This window comes from Anabrus simplex, chromosome 1 (assembly GCF_040414725.1).
Source record: "Anabrus simplex isolate iqAnaSimp1 chromosome 1, ASM4041472v1, whole genome shotgun sequence".
In the NCBI taxonomy this organism is placed as follows: Eukaryota; Metazoa; Arthropoda; class Insecta; order Orthoptera; family Tettigoniidae; genus Anabrus; species Anabrus simplex.
Window position 1 is genome coordinate 438,832,338 of NC_090265.1, and position 18,767 is coordinate 438,851,104.

At 37.7% G+C, this 18,767-nt stretch overlaps 1 protein-coding gene across 2 annotated transcripts in view; it reads right to left on the bottom strand.

Moving 5' to 3' along the window:
* LOC136867067 (organic cation transporter protein) overlaps positions 1-18,767 on the bottom strand; it is a 160,992-nt gene that overhangs the window by 61,352 nt on the left and 80,873 nt on the right. For both annotated transcript variants that reach the window (XM_067144174.2, XM_067144181.2), the window contains 2 exons: positions 7,903-8,006; positions 4,696-4,850 (listed from right to left, as the gene is read on the bottom strand). In XM_067144174.2, coding sequence (XP_067000275.2) covers positions 4,696-4,850; positions 7,903-8,006 — 259 coding nt within the window. The remainder of the gene's footprint in view (positions 1-4,695; positions 4,851-7,902; positions 8,007-18,767) is intronic.

The following is an 18,767-nucleotide window of genomic DNA, read 5'->3' on the forward strand; positions in this document are numbered from 1 at the left end:
TCTCTTCATTTCTGGAAATAGTAGCAAATGCAGTGGTGCTCTATGAAAACTTCTTCTCCGCTAACATCTTACGATAATGTCAGATTTTGTTTCATTAAACTTAAGGACTTGCTTTCTCCTCTCTGGATGCTACCATTTTGCATTGCATGCTCCTGGAAATGAAGTATGGACTCATGGTGCACAACCCTATTCGAATAAATCTTATGGATATCAACGACAGATGTACACACATATCAAGTCAATGTATTCCATACATTTCTCACAATAAAATCATGAAATTGAGGAGATTTTTTGAATAAATATTTATGTATACCAGTATGCGTAATAATTTATCTTCAATATCTCATGGAACATTCCCTTAGCAAATAAGCGATGGTAAGAAAAGAGAAGAAAGTACATTCTCTGAAAAAGAAAAAAAGAAACCATAAGCAAAATTCAGCAAATCATTCTCTTGTTGTCTCAGTGAGACACCTGTTAGCAACACTATGTTTGATTTATTATTTAAGTGAAGGCACTATCTTGATAACTAATTTTCCTTTGAGTCCAAAGAAATGACATCTAAATAAATTTTGTCTGCAAACACCAAACTTATGCCTTGCACTTTCTATTTATCTCGGATTAGGTATACTATACTTGAAAATAGATTCAGCTCCGTTTTTTGTCTGTCTGTTTGCATTAACATCGCAGGAAAATGGCTTAACAAGAATTTCTCCAAAATGCCATATTAATAAACTGAACACATTATAAGTCTGATCTTTTATGTATCATGAATTTTCACTGTGAGAGGAATAGTAATGGAGATATTCGTACCGAGCAAGTTGGCCGTGCAGTTAGGACCATGCAGCTGTGAGCTTGCATTCGAGAGATAGTGGGTTCAAACCCCATTGTTGGCAGCCCTGAAAATGGTTTTCAGTGGCTTCCCCATTTTTGCTCCAGGCAAATGCAGGGGCTGTACGTTAATTAAGGCCGTGGCCGCTTCTTTCCCACTCCTGTCCCACCATCACCATAAGACTTATCTGTGTCGGTATGATGTAAAGCAAATTGTAATTTAAAGAAAAAGGAGATATTTATGATTGTTATATTTTTCAGAAACTTTCAAATATCTGTGGAAATATTAGTTTCATCTAATGGAAAATCAAATTTCCAATCATTTATATCTGATACATCTTTACCATATGAGCTACATTCAACAAGCTTAATTTTTATTACTAAACCCATCAACACCAAGCACAGAGGTATTTATCAGTCGGTAGTGGTTGGTGGATATTGCACTAGAGCATGTGCAAACCCAGCCCTTGAACAACTCATAGGCTTCATTTCCTTTGCTATGTAAATCAGATGATACTTTTAAGAACTATGTATTTCCAGATGCATAAACGCCCCTTCGCTGAGATATTCTCATGCAACTTAGCCATATGTTTGTTTGCATCAACATCACAGGAAAATGGCTTAACAGGAATTTCTCAAAATTCAGTTCAGGAATAGGCAGGGTTTTATTCCCTGAGACTCTAAATCAATTTAACACATTCTCTCTCCTCCTATTGGTTCCATATAATAAATTAGGTTATATTTTATACAAATACACTTATACTCTTACCAAAGAGATTGTAAATATGAAGTAAAAGGTTCTATAGACTATCACAAGACAGCAGGTAAGTCTACTTTCAAATGACCGCACCTCAAACAGCTGTAATGTGGAACTAAAATGGAGTGCATGTAGTGAAAAACTGTTTTGGTCAATAGCATTACTGCATGATAGCACTTTTGATGAACCGCTGCATCAATAGCACCTTGAACAGCAGGAATGTAAAACTCAAAATGTGCGCACATAGCGATGAACCATTTCATCAATAAGATTATCGCGTGGTAGCACTCTTGATGAACCATGTTGTCAGCAGCACTCTGACGGTTTGTTTCCCAAGCTCAACAGCACTCAGAACTCCAAGATTCTATTTCCTTGCACTTTCACATGCAAATAGCATGAGGGTGAGGGGAAGCAAAGTGTGTGGAGAGAGGGAAATGTGGCGCACTTGCCAATATGTGTGAGTAGACCCACACATAAAAATCTCTATTATGTGTATGCTTCTTGTACTATACGTAGGTCGAGTCATAAGTCATGGCAACTATTTTTTTCCTCGCGAACAGGAGACAAGACGAAAAATCTAAGATATACATTTGGAAACGTACGGTGTATACTTGCGTATGATGCCTCTAGATGGTGTATGTAAACAACAGTGTGGGTCTAAGCATGCCCCCAAGTTCAGTATGTGAGTGAGAGCATCACAAAATGGAAGTCAACAAGCAGGAGCCGCCTTATTCACCTGATCTGGGCCCATGTGACTATGATCTAACCCCAAAAGTCAAGAAGCCATTACGTAGACAACGGTTTGCTAACAAAGAGGACATCGTAACCGCATTTCGGAGAGAGGTGTCACACGTTAGCGATACACATGCAGCAAATGGTATTCAGCACCTGCCCCACCACTGGCAATGCACAGTGGAAACCTTAGGTGATTATTTTGAAGGTCTGTAACCAGTGGAGACCTGTTCTTTGTATGTAGTCTTGTGTATTTGCTGTCTATACCATAATAAAACAATGTTTACCGATCGCCTGTGTTTTGTCACTTTCCTATGAGAATCTCCTGAAGTCAGAATTTCTCTTCAGGCACTATACACAAGTACATGCCCTATATTTCTAAATGCATATCTTAGATTTTCCGTGTTGTCTCCTGTTCGCGAGAAAAAAATAGTTGCCATGACTTATGTCTCGACCCTCGTACATATGACATAAATTCTTCAGTTTCCAGCAAAGCGGACAGAAAAACATTAATGTTAGTGAAGTAACTGCTTTGATAAATAGCAAATATTCTGGTAATTTACCAACCCTGGTCAATAAATTTATTTAAATACTTGAAGTGCTTCCTCAATCAGAGTTGTTATTTTTAAAAGTGCATAGTGTGTGAATGATACTTATTTGTATTATTATTAAACCTAAAATATAGCAGTTTTCTTGGATTCAGGAGGTCAAATGGACTGTATTGCGATTGACCTGTCTAAAGCATTTGATAGAGTGGATCATGGGAGACTATGGGAAAAAATGAGTGCAATTGGACTAGACAAAAGAGTGACTGAATGGGTTGCTATATTTCTAGAAAAAGATCTCAGAGAATTAGAGTAGGCGAAGCTTTATCTGATCTTGTAATAATTAAGAGGGGAATTCCTCAAGGCAGTATTATTGGACCTTTATTTTTTCTTATATATATATAAATGATATGGGTGAAGAAGTGGAATTGTAGATAAGGCTTTTTGCAAATGAAATTATTCAGTGTAGAGTAATAAATTACAAGATTGTGAGCAACTGCAAAATGACCTCGATAATGTTGTGAGATGGACAGTAGGCAATGGAATGATGATAAATGGGGTTAAAAGTCAGGTTGTGAGTTTCACAAATAGGAAAAGTTCTCTCAGTTTTAATTACTGTGTTGATGAGGTGAACGTTCCTTATGGGGATCACAGTAAGTACCTAGGTATTAATATAAGGAAAGATCTTCATTGGGGTAATCACATAAATATGATTGTAAATAAAGGGCACATGGTTATGAGAGTGTTTAGGGGTTGTAGTAAGGATGTAAAGGAGAGGGCATATAAGTCTCTGGTAAGACCCCAACCAGAGTATGGTTCCAGTGTATGGGACCCTCACCAGAATTACTTGATTCGAGAACTGAAAAAAATCCAAAGAAGAGCAGCTCGATTTGTTTGGGTGATTTCCAACAAAAGAGTAGCATTACAGAAATGTTGCAAAGTTTGGGCTGGGAAGACTTTGGAGAAAGAAGATGAGCTGCTCAACTGAGTGGCATGTTCCGAGCTGTCAGCAGAGAGAGATGGCGTGGAATGACATCAGTAGACAAATAATTTTAAGTGGTGTCTTTAAAAGTAGGAAAGATCACAATATGAAGATAAAGTTGGAATTCAAGAGGACAAATTGGAGCAAATATTTGTTTATAGGAAGAGAAGTTAGCAATTGGAATAACTTACCAAGGGAGATGTTCAATAAATTTCCAATTTCTTTGATAAAATCATTTAAGTAAAGGCTAGGAAAACAACAGATAGGGAATCTGCCACCTGGGCGACTGCCCTAAGTGCAGATCAGTACTGGTCGGTCGGTTGGTTGGTTTGCTACTGTGGTATAAAAATTATATAACTGGCAGTAGTGAGGGTTGTTGTGCTTATTGTTCTTATACGCTGCAAAACTGCTTGGTCATTAGTCAATATTCATCCAGAAGATAATGAAGATGACTAGTAGAATGATGAGAAAGACTTTAAGGAATGATCACTTGAAGAATTAGGGAAAACAGATTCACATAAGTGGGGAGGGGAAAAGTGGATTAAAAGCCCTAATACTGCAGAGCTAGAAGAAAACAAAATATGATGGCCTACAAGTTTCTAAAACTTTAGCATTACACTGACTGTCTAGTGTTGATAACTGAAATGTACTCTGTCTCTTCTGCTGCCACTCATCTCCATTGGATGATGTTACTGTCACAAGTACAAAAATCTAACCCTTCAGTGACAGAAAATAGCTTGTATTTTTTTAATATTCAACTTTACAATTCATTACCCAATGTGAAACTTTTAGATTTTTACATTTTTCAGTAATGCCATCTATTGTCTTTTCTTAAGGTATAGGCTACTTACCTAAAGTGAAGCCACAGTTAAAACATCCAGATCCTGCCATTCCTAGGGCGAAGCGACACAGCAAAAACAGCCAGTAGTTAGATATTACAGCAGTAACTGGCCCGATAATGATGTATATTCCACAAGAAATGACAAAACTCATCTTTCGGCCCCATCTTCAACAGTTTTGGTAAAATAAATGAAAGATTTCATTATCCTTGAACTTACTGTAAATTCCTGTATTGTAGCAACTTAAGTATATAGTAGGATACAACAGAATTATGGCATTATTACAATATTTTGTCTTGAGTACCATGTGTAATCTTGAACTCCTCAGCGTCACTAATTCAGTACAATCAAGTCATATAAGGAACATACACTGGAACACGTGGTAGGACAAACACAAAGGCAAGACAGCATCAGAAGGGGAAACAAAATGCGGAGAGAGCTCATTTATTTGAAGAGAATAGTGTATGATGGTGTGGAGATTATCTATACTAATTTTATAAAGAGAAAAAGATTTGTATGTTTGTGTATCTGTTTGTAATGGATAAACTCAAAAACTACTGTACCAATTTTAAAAATTCTTTTGCCTATAGTAAGGTACATTACCAATGAGTAACATGGGCTGTGTTTTATTTTCAAAACAATTAGAGATCCCTACAAAAATTGAAATAATATAACCCTAGGTATAAAAAATTTGCTTTCAAGAGATATTATAGGCCAATATAGACAAAATATTGAATTTGTCGCACAAGGATGAGACCAAGCTCATTTTAAGCCTCATGACATGAACAACAAAAGTCTGTAAGGCCCTATGGGCCTCAAAAATCATGTTTTAAGGTCCTGAAACCAACCGTTATGGAGATTTTTCCATCACACTACCCCATTCTAGGAATTGGATTAAGAAATGGCCAGCCATAACCATGGCAACATCAGCTCAAGGATTGTACAGCGGAATATAGGCCTGCGGTTCAAAGTTTATTTTTTTGCTAGTTGCTTTATGTCGCACAGACACAGATAGGTCTTATGGTGACGATGGGACAGGAAAGAGCTAGGAGTGGGAAGGAAGCGGCCGTGGCCTTAATTAAGGTACCCCTATGGGTGGAGTTGGGGAGGGGGTGGCATAAAAAAATAATATATGAAAATATTTTTAAATTCATAGGTTTTGGGGTCGCTGAGATGAACAGTGACACCCCGCATGTCGTTTAAGTCCAAGTTCAGACCCATTGGCATGGGGGGTGAGAAAAGTCGAAAATGGCCTGGATTATGATTATGTGTGTGCACCCCTCTGGGCGGGGGTGAAAAGGGGGTTAAGTATCAGTCAACGTCACAATAACGAAATCTACAAAAGTTTGCTTCGTACATAGTTAACAGGTAATAAAATACCTAATAGTAAACAATCAATAAAGTGCCTGGGCAGTGCCGGGTAATACAGCTATTCCTTGTATATTTGTAGTTTTCATGTTTGTACTTGTCTCCTTTTCTATTGTTCCCTCTTCTGATGCTGACTTGTTATTTTATCACGTTATGCATTTCTATAAATGACTTGATTTTGTCACTTATTTGTTCCTTTTCAGTACTTATCTTAATACAGATAAATACTGAAACATTCACCAACATCTGCCAGTAGCATTACTGCAGCAAATGGTCCAGCACCATGTTCTACAATATATAATTAAATTCTACTTGTGACCTCTTCATTAAGTGTTACCAGTCCCTTTACTATTTCTGCTTAGGAATTTTCAGTCTTTCCTCATGTTATTTAGAATTTTATTGTATGGAATATGTACATATCAATGTATTGAAGAGCCATGTACCCAAGAAAATATTTTCTTACTCAAATATTATGTACACTTATGTAAAAAAAATTGAAGATGATATAGGTTGATGTTTTTCCATACGTGAAGAGAAACAAATACAGTAGCGCCAGGCTCATTGAAATAAGAACAGAACTTTGCCCAATAGACCATCTGGCATAACCATGCCATACCACTGAGTGGTAGAATGGTGATAAGTTAGTAGTCCTCCTGAACAGTGATATGGCTCCTATGATAAGAACAACATTGTCCACAACACATCCATATTTCAAAGACCTGCATTCAGTTCACTGATGAAGCTCTTAGCATCCATTCTTTGATGCCATAAAGCAGTGTCAGTAACACACAGCACTTCATGATATGCCAACAGGATATTCAAATTTCTTGCAATACTGATTCTGGTACTCACTGAGGCTATATTGTGTATTTATCTGTATTAAAATAAGTACTGAAAAGTAATGAATAAGTGACAAAATCATGCCATTCTGCTGCACAGAATTTCTACCAAGCAGCTCATAATGTTTTAACCAAGCCTTGGACCTACTGGAGTGATGGAGTCCCATTTCCATTTGATAGGCCAGAGACCCTTTGGAAACAACTTGGCAAATGAAATGGAATTCCATGCAGAATTATCAGTATTTACAGGATAAAGAAAGTACAATTGGCAGAGTCAGCAAAGAGGATGCATCTGGAAGTGCTGGGTTTTAATGATATTTTAGTAAGGGGAGATACAAGGAAGAGACTGGAGATTATAAAGTGTTCTTAACAGATGTGAAAAGAGGAAGGGCAGAGTGTGGGGTAGGGCTGCTTGTCAGGAACACCATACCGTGCAACATAGTTTCTGTATGGCATCAAAATCAGCAAATGATGTGGATAGATTTAGCAACTGGAGGAATTAAAACAAGAATTGTCAGATGGTGGTGATTTTTGTTTCAAGAGGAAGTACAAATAGGTAGCCATCCTCTAAAAGAATTGTCACAGTGTACTCTCCATGTGCGGGTGCAGATGAGGATTAAGCTGACTTTTATGAAGCGCTGAATGACATTGCAGTGAGTGTCAACACCAAGCATAGGATAGTGGTAATGGGCATTTCCAAATGTTAGTATAGGATTAGCAGCTAAGAATTCATTCTTCAAGCATGAGGCAATTCACTACTACACATCAAATCGATAACAGACTATTGCGTAATAGTGGGTCACCTCTGTAGGTGCATATTTTTATGAGTGTGGTATGCAGACCTTTGTTCTTCATTAAGAGAAAAATATACCGAACATAAGTAAATATTCTCTTTAAAATATAATGTTACTCTGCTCTTTGTATCTGTTGCAGTTTCCATGGCAATAAACAGGAGGCTTTAGTTTCAGAGGGACTTTTTTAATTAACTAAAGATTAACTTAAGATACTGTACTTGTCAGCCACTATCCCGAAGAGTAAAGCACCCACGAACTTGCCAAATGATACCACCATCTGCACTGTAGAGCGTAAGAAGAGTCGATCACACACTAGGTTCCACTGAAACAGCAATAAAGTTGAGAAAGTTTGGTAGAGATTCATGACTGCCCTGAAAACGCTTCTTAAATTAAACAACATAAGGTAAGAGAAATCCTTTTCAATTACATGGTGGTGTTTGGAAGGAGCAACAAGACCCACGGATAAAAATGAGCTAATACTGTATTTATTTTATGAAAAGGCTTCATGGAAAATAAAAGAATAAATAAACTTTACAGCAGAGATATTAAAATTAAAAATAAATTCTGTAAGGAAAATCAGAAGGCTTCAATTTTCTAGAGATATTTTATTAAAAAACATTCAAAGAATGAAATTAAAAGGGTGTCTATAAAGTGTGGAGAAAATTTTCAACTTATGGACTGTAAGAAACCATAGACATTCTTCCTTAGTTCCAAAATTACAAAGTTTGTTTTGTTTTTATGGACACTCCAGGGTAGTCTCTTCTACTTAACAAATTCTGATTTAGGACCTACAGGAAAGACTTGAGGTCACCTGAATACTTTACTTTATGTAATTCTTCATAATTCAGGTGGTGTCTCTGCAAATATTTTAATTTGGAGTCATAGTCCTCGGTTCATATTAGTTGTACACAATATGATAACTAAAGCTGGCACTTTTATGTAGTATCAAGTGGTAAAATATGTAAAATGAGTAAAATGTAGTATTTATTGAAATTAAACACAATGTGTACATATGTGTTAAAGGTTACAGTTTGTCATTATTTTCTTTTGGTACATCACTTCATTGTTGTTGTTGTTTTTTTTTTTTACCAGTCCTTGGCAAGTGTGCCGATGCGTTGTGTTTGTTCAGTACAGTTCATCAAGTGGTACCTAGGACAGGTCATTCCGCAGAGACGGCAGATACATTCTTCGTTTGGGGCATGAAATCTGTTGGTTAGGCATATTTTCCCGTGGAATCCATGGACACCGAAGCGTGTGTATACATGGTGTAGTTTGTAGTTTGGGTCCTTCCATTCACTGTTCTTCATTACTTCAGTTTCGTAGAAACCTTCAGGTATCTGCTGGGCTTTCTGTCTCCTTTCTTCAAGGACGGCAGTCGATGCGGCGGTGTCTGATAGCCCGAATGTTTGTTTGACGTCTTCCAGAAAGAATGTTTTGTCTGCCATTATGTATGCCATTTGATTCTCTGTAAATTTTGAGATCTGTAGGATTCGTTTCAATGTAGTATTGCATATTTAATATAAACTTGCCATTGTGTCAGTTACAACACACAAAACATGCTTTACATTACATTATGTAGCACAGTGAACAATTATGTATTTTTTTATGTTCTCTGGAGTCATATTATCTCAATATACCAGACTTTATGCTTTGATTAGCTAATTTCTCGCTCACAAAAATAAGATCAGGGTTGTATCCATGTTGCCATCTACCACTATTAAAAGATGGAGGAAGTTTATTATCATGGATCAAGGATAGTCGATGCAGTTCTGTCCACTCTAGTATAGCATCTCCATTTGAATTATCTTGAGAATAGCCCCAAACAGTGCTATGACTATTGAAATCACTAACAATAATAGATGGTGTCCGACTGCTGAAATTAGCAGGAGGATTAAATGAGAATACCTCATTGGGAGGCTTGTAGACAGAGGAAATTACAAGATTACTAACTTCTACAGTAATTATTTCAACGTTATTTTGTTCTGTGATGGAAGTTGTAAGAATCTTAAGATATGGTTTGGCAAAGATAGCACTACCATATCGGCTGTGAGGTCTTTCGACCACTAATTTCATTCCTCAGATCTTAGGGCGCCATTGATGAATGTCCCTATGTGTTTCCTGAACACATAAATCACATTTGTGGGTGTAACAAAGGTTTTGTAATAGCTCTTCTTTACACATTGATAATCCTTCTATGTTTACAGAAATAATTGTAATGATTGGCTCTGATATGAGCCCTTCCCGATTGTTGGAAAACATCTTACTCATCTTATATGAATTGTATTGTTTCTGAAATGCTGACGTTTAGTTAGGTAACGGAAATTCAATTCCGACTACCTATGCAGGGGTACCACGAGCAGGAATCAGCTTCACACAACACCGTCCAATTATGTGTCAGTTGGTACCAGCAATCCGGCCACACACCGTGCACTTGAGGCAAAGATACAATTTCAAGAAGGCAGACTGGCAAAAATTTACCACAATGCTTGATGAGAGGATTACAACAATTGATCCTGTACCAGAGGAATATGAAGAGTTCTTGGAAGTCGTCCAGTATTGCTCCAGAAAAGCTATTCCTAGAGGATGTAGGGCCAGTTACATTCAAGGTCTTACCTCTGAAACATCCACTTTGCTGAAAGAATATCAAGACCATTTCAAAAAAGATCCTTTCAGTGACGAAACTATCCGCAGCGGACAGCGTGTTATTTCCTCCATTTCAGAATCCAAACGTAACCAATGGATTAAATTAATGAAAGAGCTGAATATGGGAAGAAACAGTTACAATGCACGGAGGTTACTTAGGCACCTCAGTAATGATACAACTAAGACCTTAGTACATAGCAACGTTTCTGCAAATCAAATAGCTAGTCAGCTCATAGAGAGCGGCAAATCAAATAAAGCTGGGAGAGCATCAAAACAAAAAGAAGAAAAGCTGACTAATCAGGTAAACAGCATTCTCTCTAAACGGTTTGCTTTGGAAGATCTACATAGAGTGCTGAATAAATGCAAAAATGGTAAGGCGGCGGGCCTTGATGACATTTGTATTGAGCAACTCAAAAGATTTGGTCCTGTCAGTAAGCAATGACTCTTGGACTTTTTCAACAACTGCATCAAATATTGCAAAATTCCTAAACTGTGGAGAAAAGCAAGAGTTATAGCAATACTTAAACCTGGGGCAAGAACGCAGGTGATCTGAAGAACTAACGACCAATCTCTTTGTTGTGTCATTTATACAAAATCTTAGAAAGAATGATTCTGGACAGACTATCTGAAGTGATAGACCCATTACTCATACCAGAACAAGCTGGCTTTCAATCAGGGAAAAGTTGTACTTCCCAAATACTGCACCTCACACAATATATAGAAGACGGCTATGAAAACAACGAAGTTACTGGAGTAGTTTTTGTTGACTTGACATCAGCCTATGATACGGTTAATCACCATATACTGCTTCATAAAGTGCACAGTATAAATAAGGACTATAAACTCACCCAAATGATTGAGTGCTTTCTACAGAACAGAAGGTTTTTTTTGTTGAATTCCAAGGCCAGAGGAGTAGATGGAGGAACTTAAAGAAACCCCTTCCACAAGGGAGTGTGCTAGCACCTATACTTTTCAACATCTACACCAATGATCAGCCTGGCCCACAAGGGACAAAGAGCTTTATTTATGCAGACGATGTTACTCTGGCAGCTCAAGAGGAAACTTTTGAACTAGCTGAAGAGAAGCTCTCCTATGCTCTACAAATTCTAAGTGGTTATTACGAAGAGAATCAACTAAAACCAAACGCATCAAAAACACAAGTCTGTGCCTTCCACCTAAAAAATCGACAGACAGTGAGAAAATTGTAAGTGATTTGGGAAGGTAAAATATTAGAACACTGTTTCACTCCCAAATATCTAAGAGTAACTCTTGACCGAGCACTAACCTATAGAACACACTGTCTGAATACCAAAAGGAAGGTATTTACAAGGAACAACATTATCTGGAAATTATCGGGTTCAACCTGGGGGATGCATCCTCTCCTTTTTAAGAACATCAGTAATAGCCCTCTGTTATTCAGCAGCAGAATACGTCTGCTCTGTCTGGTGTAGATCTAGTCATGCTAATCAAGTAGATGTCGCCTTAAATGAAACCTGCAGACTCATTACAGGATGTTTGAGATCTACACCACTTTATAAAGTTTATTGTCTAGCAGATATCCCACCTCCAGATATTCATTGTGAGTGTGCATCCAGACTAGAGAAATCTAAAGCACTGAACCTGATGACCCATACTTTATATGGGTACCATCCAGCAACCTAATGGCTCAAATCAAGGAAAAGCTTTCTCCATACAACTGAAAGCCTTACTGAATCACCATCAAACTTCAGAGTGAATTCATGGCGTTCCAGATCCAGCCACCTTGCAGGATGGATGACACCTTCCGAAAGACTTCCTCCAGGTCACGAGGAAAGCTGGCCAATATGGAAGACGCTCAACAGGTTGCGTTCAGGAGTTGGAAGAACAAAGACCAACATGAGAAAGTGGGGTTTTGTTTGCGACTCCACTCTATGTGAGTGTGGTGAAGAACAGACAATAAGCCATCTTCTTGTTTGTAACTTGTGTCCAACTACTTGCTCTCTCCAGAATGTGATCGACGCTACCAAGGAAGCATGTAAATTAGCCGCTTATTGCTCACACCACATTTAATTAATTTTGTATTTATGTAGAGCTTAAATCACATCGTTACCTGCCATCATCAGAAATGATTAATGATTATAGTACCAGATTTGTTATTGTCCTGTATAATTGTAAGTATAATGTATGTTTCTGACATGATTAAATTAATAAAAAATTCTGTTTTGAAATTTTTTGTGTTGTATCAAAATTATCATTTATATGTGAATTTTAATTTTTTTTTGTTAAAATTTGTGAAACAGCATGTACCTACACATGCTGTTCTAGAGGCATATTTCCTGTTGCGTAAAAGAACTCTCTTGAATATTTGTCAACAAAAATGAAGAGACTTCTGATTGATGAAAATAAGATCAAATGTAATTGGTGAATATGAAAGTCGATGATAAAGCCTGTATTTTGATTGGTTCTTTTGGTGTTTGCACCATTTCCTGTTTCTCGATCTTACCTGCTCCTTTGGTGGGAGCAAGGTAGTCTCTGTGACTTTGATTTTTTACCATCCTAGAGAGCGAACGTGCTCCCGCACTTGTCTCGTCATGGGATACCTGTCTCGGGGTAAGCACTGTTTCTTCTTTTATTTCGGACATTAACTTCATTTAAATGTAATAACTTCTTTACTTGTGCAGGAGTTTATCCTCAAGATTCACATTCACCGCTAAAATTGTCAAAATGACTTAACTTCTCAGTTAAGATTGTGTACATTTTGTTTTAGAGGCAATTCCCTTTTATTAACCTTGTAACTAACATGTAATTTAACTTTTTCCTCGGGTTTGCCTCCCGTAATTCTGCGACACTTAACACACACACCTAAAATCTATGCTCATTACCTGAAGCGTTTTAGGTACTGATGCAAGTTTTCTCTGCCTCTTTGTTAGGATTTTACTTTTTTATTTTTTCCTACATTGTGTAGATTGGGATTAGCCCTCATTTAAATCATCATGTATCGTAGGATAGTTAAGTGATGCTTATAATTTCTTTGGTACATTGCACATATCTGCAGGCGCAATTAACACTTACATTTACTTTATATCTTTGAGTTTTGTTTAGTTCTTTCTATGTTGAGTTTTTGTTTGTTTCATTTTAAAATAAAATAATATATTCAAGGTAATTATCATCTACATTTTCTTCCTTCACAGAAGATATGTTCCATTTACCTCGCAGAGTTCCCTGACGCTTTCCACATCCATTCTGTAGTTGTCATGTTTCCCAACCTGTTGTTTATGTTTTGTAGTACTCTGCTTCTGTTGAACCTAGAGTTTACTTTGTTCATAAAATTTATTGTTATCAGTATTATTTGATATTAATTGTGTAACCAAGCCGTTAACAGGTTACACATCCAGTACAAACTTATCACTTCCTTAGTTACAACATTCAAAGCTTATTTACAGCCTACATTCAATTTTGTAGCACAAGTCAGTAGATGCAGTGTGGATCTTGGTCCATAAGTGGCCATGGCTGGTCTGTGGTCCAACAGCTCTGCACTCAGACCAGCCAACTGTGCAGAGGAGGGGTGGCCACGGCTCTACCGTGGCTCTACATCTCTGCATTCAGGAGACAGGACAGAGCTGGAGTGCGCGGCTGGCCCCATCCATCGGCTGTGCTGAGAATGGTTTTCTGTGGTTTTCCATTCTCCTGCACTAAGGCGAATGCCAGGACAGTTCCTAGTATAGGACACGGCCGCCAACACCCTCACCTTCTCCTTGCATCTCCTTCTCTATAACAAATCTCCCGGCCCGAGAGACGGCATCACCATCTAAGAGGCCTGCCTCCCCCTTCAGGGGAGGAATGAAAACGTTTTAGTAGTAGTAGTTGTAGCACAGTGAGCAGTATTTTTCTATGTTCTCTGGGGGACATTGTATGACATTTGTCACTCCAGACGTTCTTATATGCAGAGAAAGATCTCTCAACCTCACATGATGTAAATGGGGCAAATTTTAGGACAGGAATATTTGCTCCAGAAATGTCCTCAGGTGGGTGAACATAATCTCCATTTAGAAATTCGCACATGCTATGAAATGTTAAATAACCTTGTTGCAATTTACTCATTACACTTACACCCATTTCTCCATGCACAGGACTCAGTTTTTCACTAGCATCTTCTATGACAGCAGTAGAATCTTGCAGTGGCAGTCTTGAAATTTCTAAACATTTGATGCTTTGTGGAAACCTGCTGAAGTTGCTGCTAATCCCCACATTGGAGTCACTAAATGCAGTTTGTGATTCACAAAATGGATACAGCATTTTCAAGATCAAAAGTATCTCCAATAATCTTTATTGTATTTAGATAATCACTACAGAAGTTACCTGTTTCTATCCATATTCCGCACTTCATTAACACTAGTTCTGGGGCAGTGGTATCTCTGGCAATTGCTGTTTGTAAGATATCACTCATTGTAGAGCTTTTAGATAAACCTTTCTTGTTTGCTGAAATCAATCTGTTCACTTGCAGAAACTAAGCTCTAATATCTTTGGCAACACATTCCAGTCCATGAGCTATGAGCATGAAATGGAGCATATTGGGATAAAATACTTTCAGAGCAGTGGCAGCTTTAAGCATATATGCTGCAGCATCAGAATACATCACTAATACCTTTTTCTTTTGCATCTCAGTTGGTCACAGAGGATTTAATCCATCATTCGCAACTTCCACAATAGTTGAGTGATTTATATAGTACAGGTCATTACAGTGGATCAAACACGGTTTTGAGGCACTGTCAGTTTCTAGTCTCTTGCCACAAGATTTACAATAAATCTATCCTTAGCATCCACTGTTTCATCAAAAGCATAAAAGCATTTCCTCTACACTATCTTATGTTGTACATTGCTTTGTCATAGCAGACTTGAAGATAATTCTTGCATAGTGCTGATTGGGAGGCCTAAAGAACATGTTGCTTGCAGTATTTTTCCAGAAAAGATGTGAATTCAGGCACGTCAAGTTTATGCCATGGAATATTGGCTGCAACCATCGCTCTGCATATGTCTTTACTCAAAGGTGAGGGCTGCATCTATGTTACAAGTATCTGTTTCTTCTGTAGACCTAGTTGTTGTTGTTGTTTTTTTCTATGCAGAGCACTTCATGCATGTTGTTCAAGCTGGTATTTCATGGAACATGCCATATGTTTGTTGCATGCTTGATAAATGACTACTTTGCCATCGGTTGTAAAGCACTCATCAAGATTTTAACTTCGAAGCCAGCGAGTACGGAACTGGTGCGGCATTGACTCTAGAGAAAACTGATGTTCTTCAACTCTTTAAAAGTAACTAAAACCTAGTTGAGACATTTCAAAAGAAGAAATATTTTTTTGCTCTTTGCTTTACGTCGCACCGACACAGATGGGTCGTATGGCGACGATGAATAGGAAAGGCCTAGGAGTGGGAAGGAAGCAGCCTTGGCATTAATTAAAGTACAGCCCCAGCATTTACCTGATGTGAAAATGAGATATCATGGACAACCATCTTCAGGGCTGCCGACAGTGGGGTTCGAACCCACTGCCTCCCGGATGCAAGCTCACAGCTGCGCGACCCTAACCACACGGCCAACCTGCCCGGTGAAGAAATCTTTAAGAATAGATTTAGAAATTCCTAAGTAAGAAAGAGGTCACTGGTTTGACAAAAATATACAAGTGGCTAGTTTAAAAGCAATTAACTCTAATCAGGATGAAAGATGTAAAGACTGGCACATAGTGCAGTAACAATGTTTCCTGTAGCTAATTGGAACCTTTGGAAAAACAGATTTCGCAGGTGTCTTTACCTGCACTTGTCACCCTTTCAAATACCTGTCACTCATTATCTTAATCCCCCTGTTGAGGCAACTGATAACAGCCCCACATTAAATGTTGAACTTCAGCAAAGCAATTTATATAATACTAGCTGTAATACCAGTCATTGACGGGACAATCGTATAGCCTGCACAAAGTTATCCAACTCCCAAGCTAGTTGCTGCCAATATTCAGGCATGCTGTTTTACTTGGGGCACAGCAGTAATCCCATCTGTTGGAGATGAGTAGCAGCAGAAGAGACAAATCACATCAGAATAAATAATGGTCAGTGTAATGTTACTGTTTATCATTTTCATGAGCTTTGGATATTGTAGACCTTCAAATTTAATTTTCTTCTGATCTGTGATATTAGAGCATGAAATGTATAGGGACTCCTTCCTTCTCTCATGACTCCCTCTTGTCTTATTCTTCAAGTGACCGTTCCCTTTCCTCATTTTTTATAATTGATAACCATGTGGTTTTACACCTTAAGACAATCACGACAAAAACCACCACCAGTTAACATGTTTGAACAATATTTCCTCGTTAACAATGCCGGCATTGATATGGACTAAGCAACAAATGTCTAAATTCATGAATTCTACCATTATAGTCCATAGGGTAAAACTGTATAAGACACAAATGATTGGAAATTGCATTCTCTATAACTTTTGTTACTTTTTGATAGGACCAATAATATAGGTATTTAAAAATGAAATTTTAGGCGCCTTCCCCTAAACCATTTCATCCAGCGTGATAAAGAATTATTTATGGCCTAGACTGTAGTGCCATATTCCATGACTTTACATACCAATTTTCATTAAATTTCCATCACCCATTTTCTTCTAGTTTGGCGCTGATATGGACTTAGCAACAAAAATCGAAATTCGTGAATATCTCTGTTATCATAGCCGATATGGTAAAAAATGTATTAACCATAAATGATGGGAAATTTAATTCTATATAACTGAAGTTTTGTAGTATTTATCGATGGGACCATGAATAAAGATATTTTAGAATTAAATTGTAGGCCTTCTCCTAAACTATCATTTAACTCAGCGTGCACAAAATTATTTATAGTCTAGATTGTAGTGCCTCATTCCTCGACTTCACATACCAATTTTATTAAATTCTCCTCAGCCATTTTCTCGTGATGCACAGACAGACAGACAGACAGACAGACAGACAGACAGACAGACAGACAGACAGACAGACAGACAGACAGACAGACAGACAGACAGACAGACAGACAGACAATTGAAAAGTGCATTTCCTTTTATTCTGGACATGACTAATACAGCAATACCATTCTTTTAAAATTCTGAGCAATGTACAGACAAAACTCTTATTTTATGTTTGTCCAACCCTTGTCCCGTTTCTCTACGGGGTTGTGTATGATGTGAGATGAATCTGTTGTGGCAGGTTTTTATGACTGGATGCCCTTCCTGATGTCAACCTCATCAAAGGAGTTAATGAGATGAAATGATTGACGTGATATACGATAATAGAAAGGGAGAGTGTGAAACCTGGTGCCAGCATGTAGCCTACTCCTGTTGAATAGGATCAAGGTGTCTGCTCAAGGCTTAACGCCCCATCTGATGGATGAATCACCATCAACAGCATCCTATGCTCTCTCTCCATATGAGCACTTCTTCTTCTTTCTTCTTTTCCTACACGTATGGGGTCGCACATGTGGATTTGGCCCTGTTTTACGGCCGGATGCCCTTCCTGCCGCCAACCCCATATGGAGATATGTAATCACTATTGCGTGTTTCTGTGGTTGTTGGTAATGGAGTGTGTTGTGTGAATATGAAGAGGGGAGTGTTGGGACGGACACAAACACACAGTCCCTGAGCCAGAAGAATTAATCAGAAGCGATTAAAATCCCCAACGCGGCCGGGAATCGAACCTGGGACCCTATGAACCGAAGGCCAGTACGCTGACCATTCAGCCAACGAGTCGGACCATATGAGCACTATATATATATGAGAATACTAAAAATAATGATGTAATTTTATGTAATATCACTAAGAATATGTAGATAAACACATAATATATTTTAAAAATATATAAAATGAAGTTATAATAATGCTAACATAGTAATTTGTGAGCATATAACGTCTCCCTGCATCTAAAAAGCAAGGAACAAAATATGCAATTACATAGAAATCCAAGCTCTAATGATAACATTAGCTTTAATGTAGATAGGTACACAAGAAAAGATTCATACTTTTCAATTTTGTCTTCCATTTCAAGGTAAAAAGAATAGTACATTGAATTTTTATATCAATTTTCATTGTATACAAGGTGATGGAAGTTTGTAAGTACAATATTTAACATCTGAACTATTACCATAAGTTACTTCAGAACTTAATAACACAGGAGACTATTAAAATGTATTTTTACTATTGAAGATACTAATAATCTGTTTGTTTATGATTCTGTTTACTTGCTAGAAACATATGTTGTCAACTTTGCTTTTGTGGGTACAGGTATAAAATATGCCCAGACTGTGATGTCTATTCTAGAAAATATAACTGAAATAATTTGGGCCTGGTGTTAGAATAAAAATTGTGGTAAGGTTTTGGAAAACCTAGGAAATACCACACCTATAATAGCTACAGAATGGTCTTTTCACCTTTAGCTTC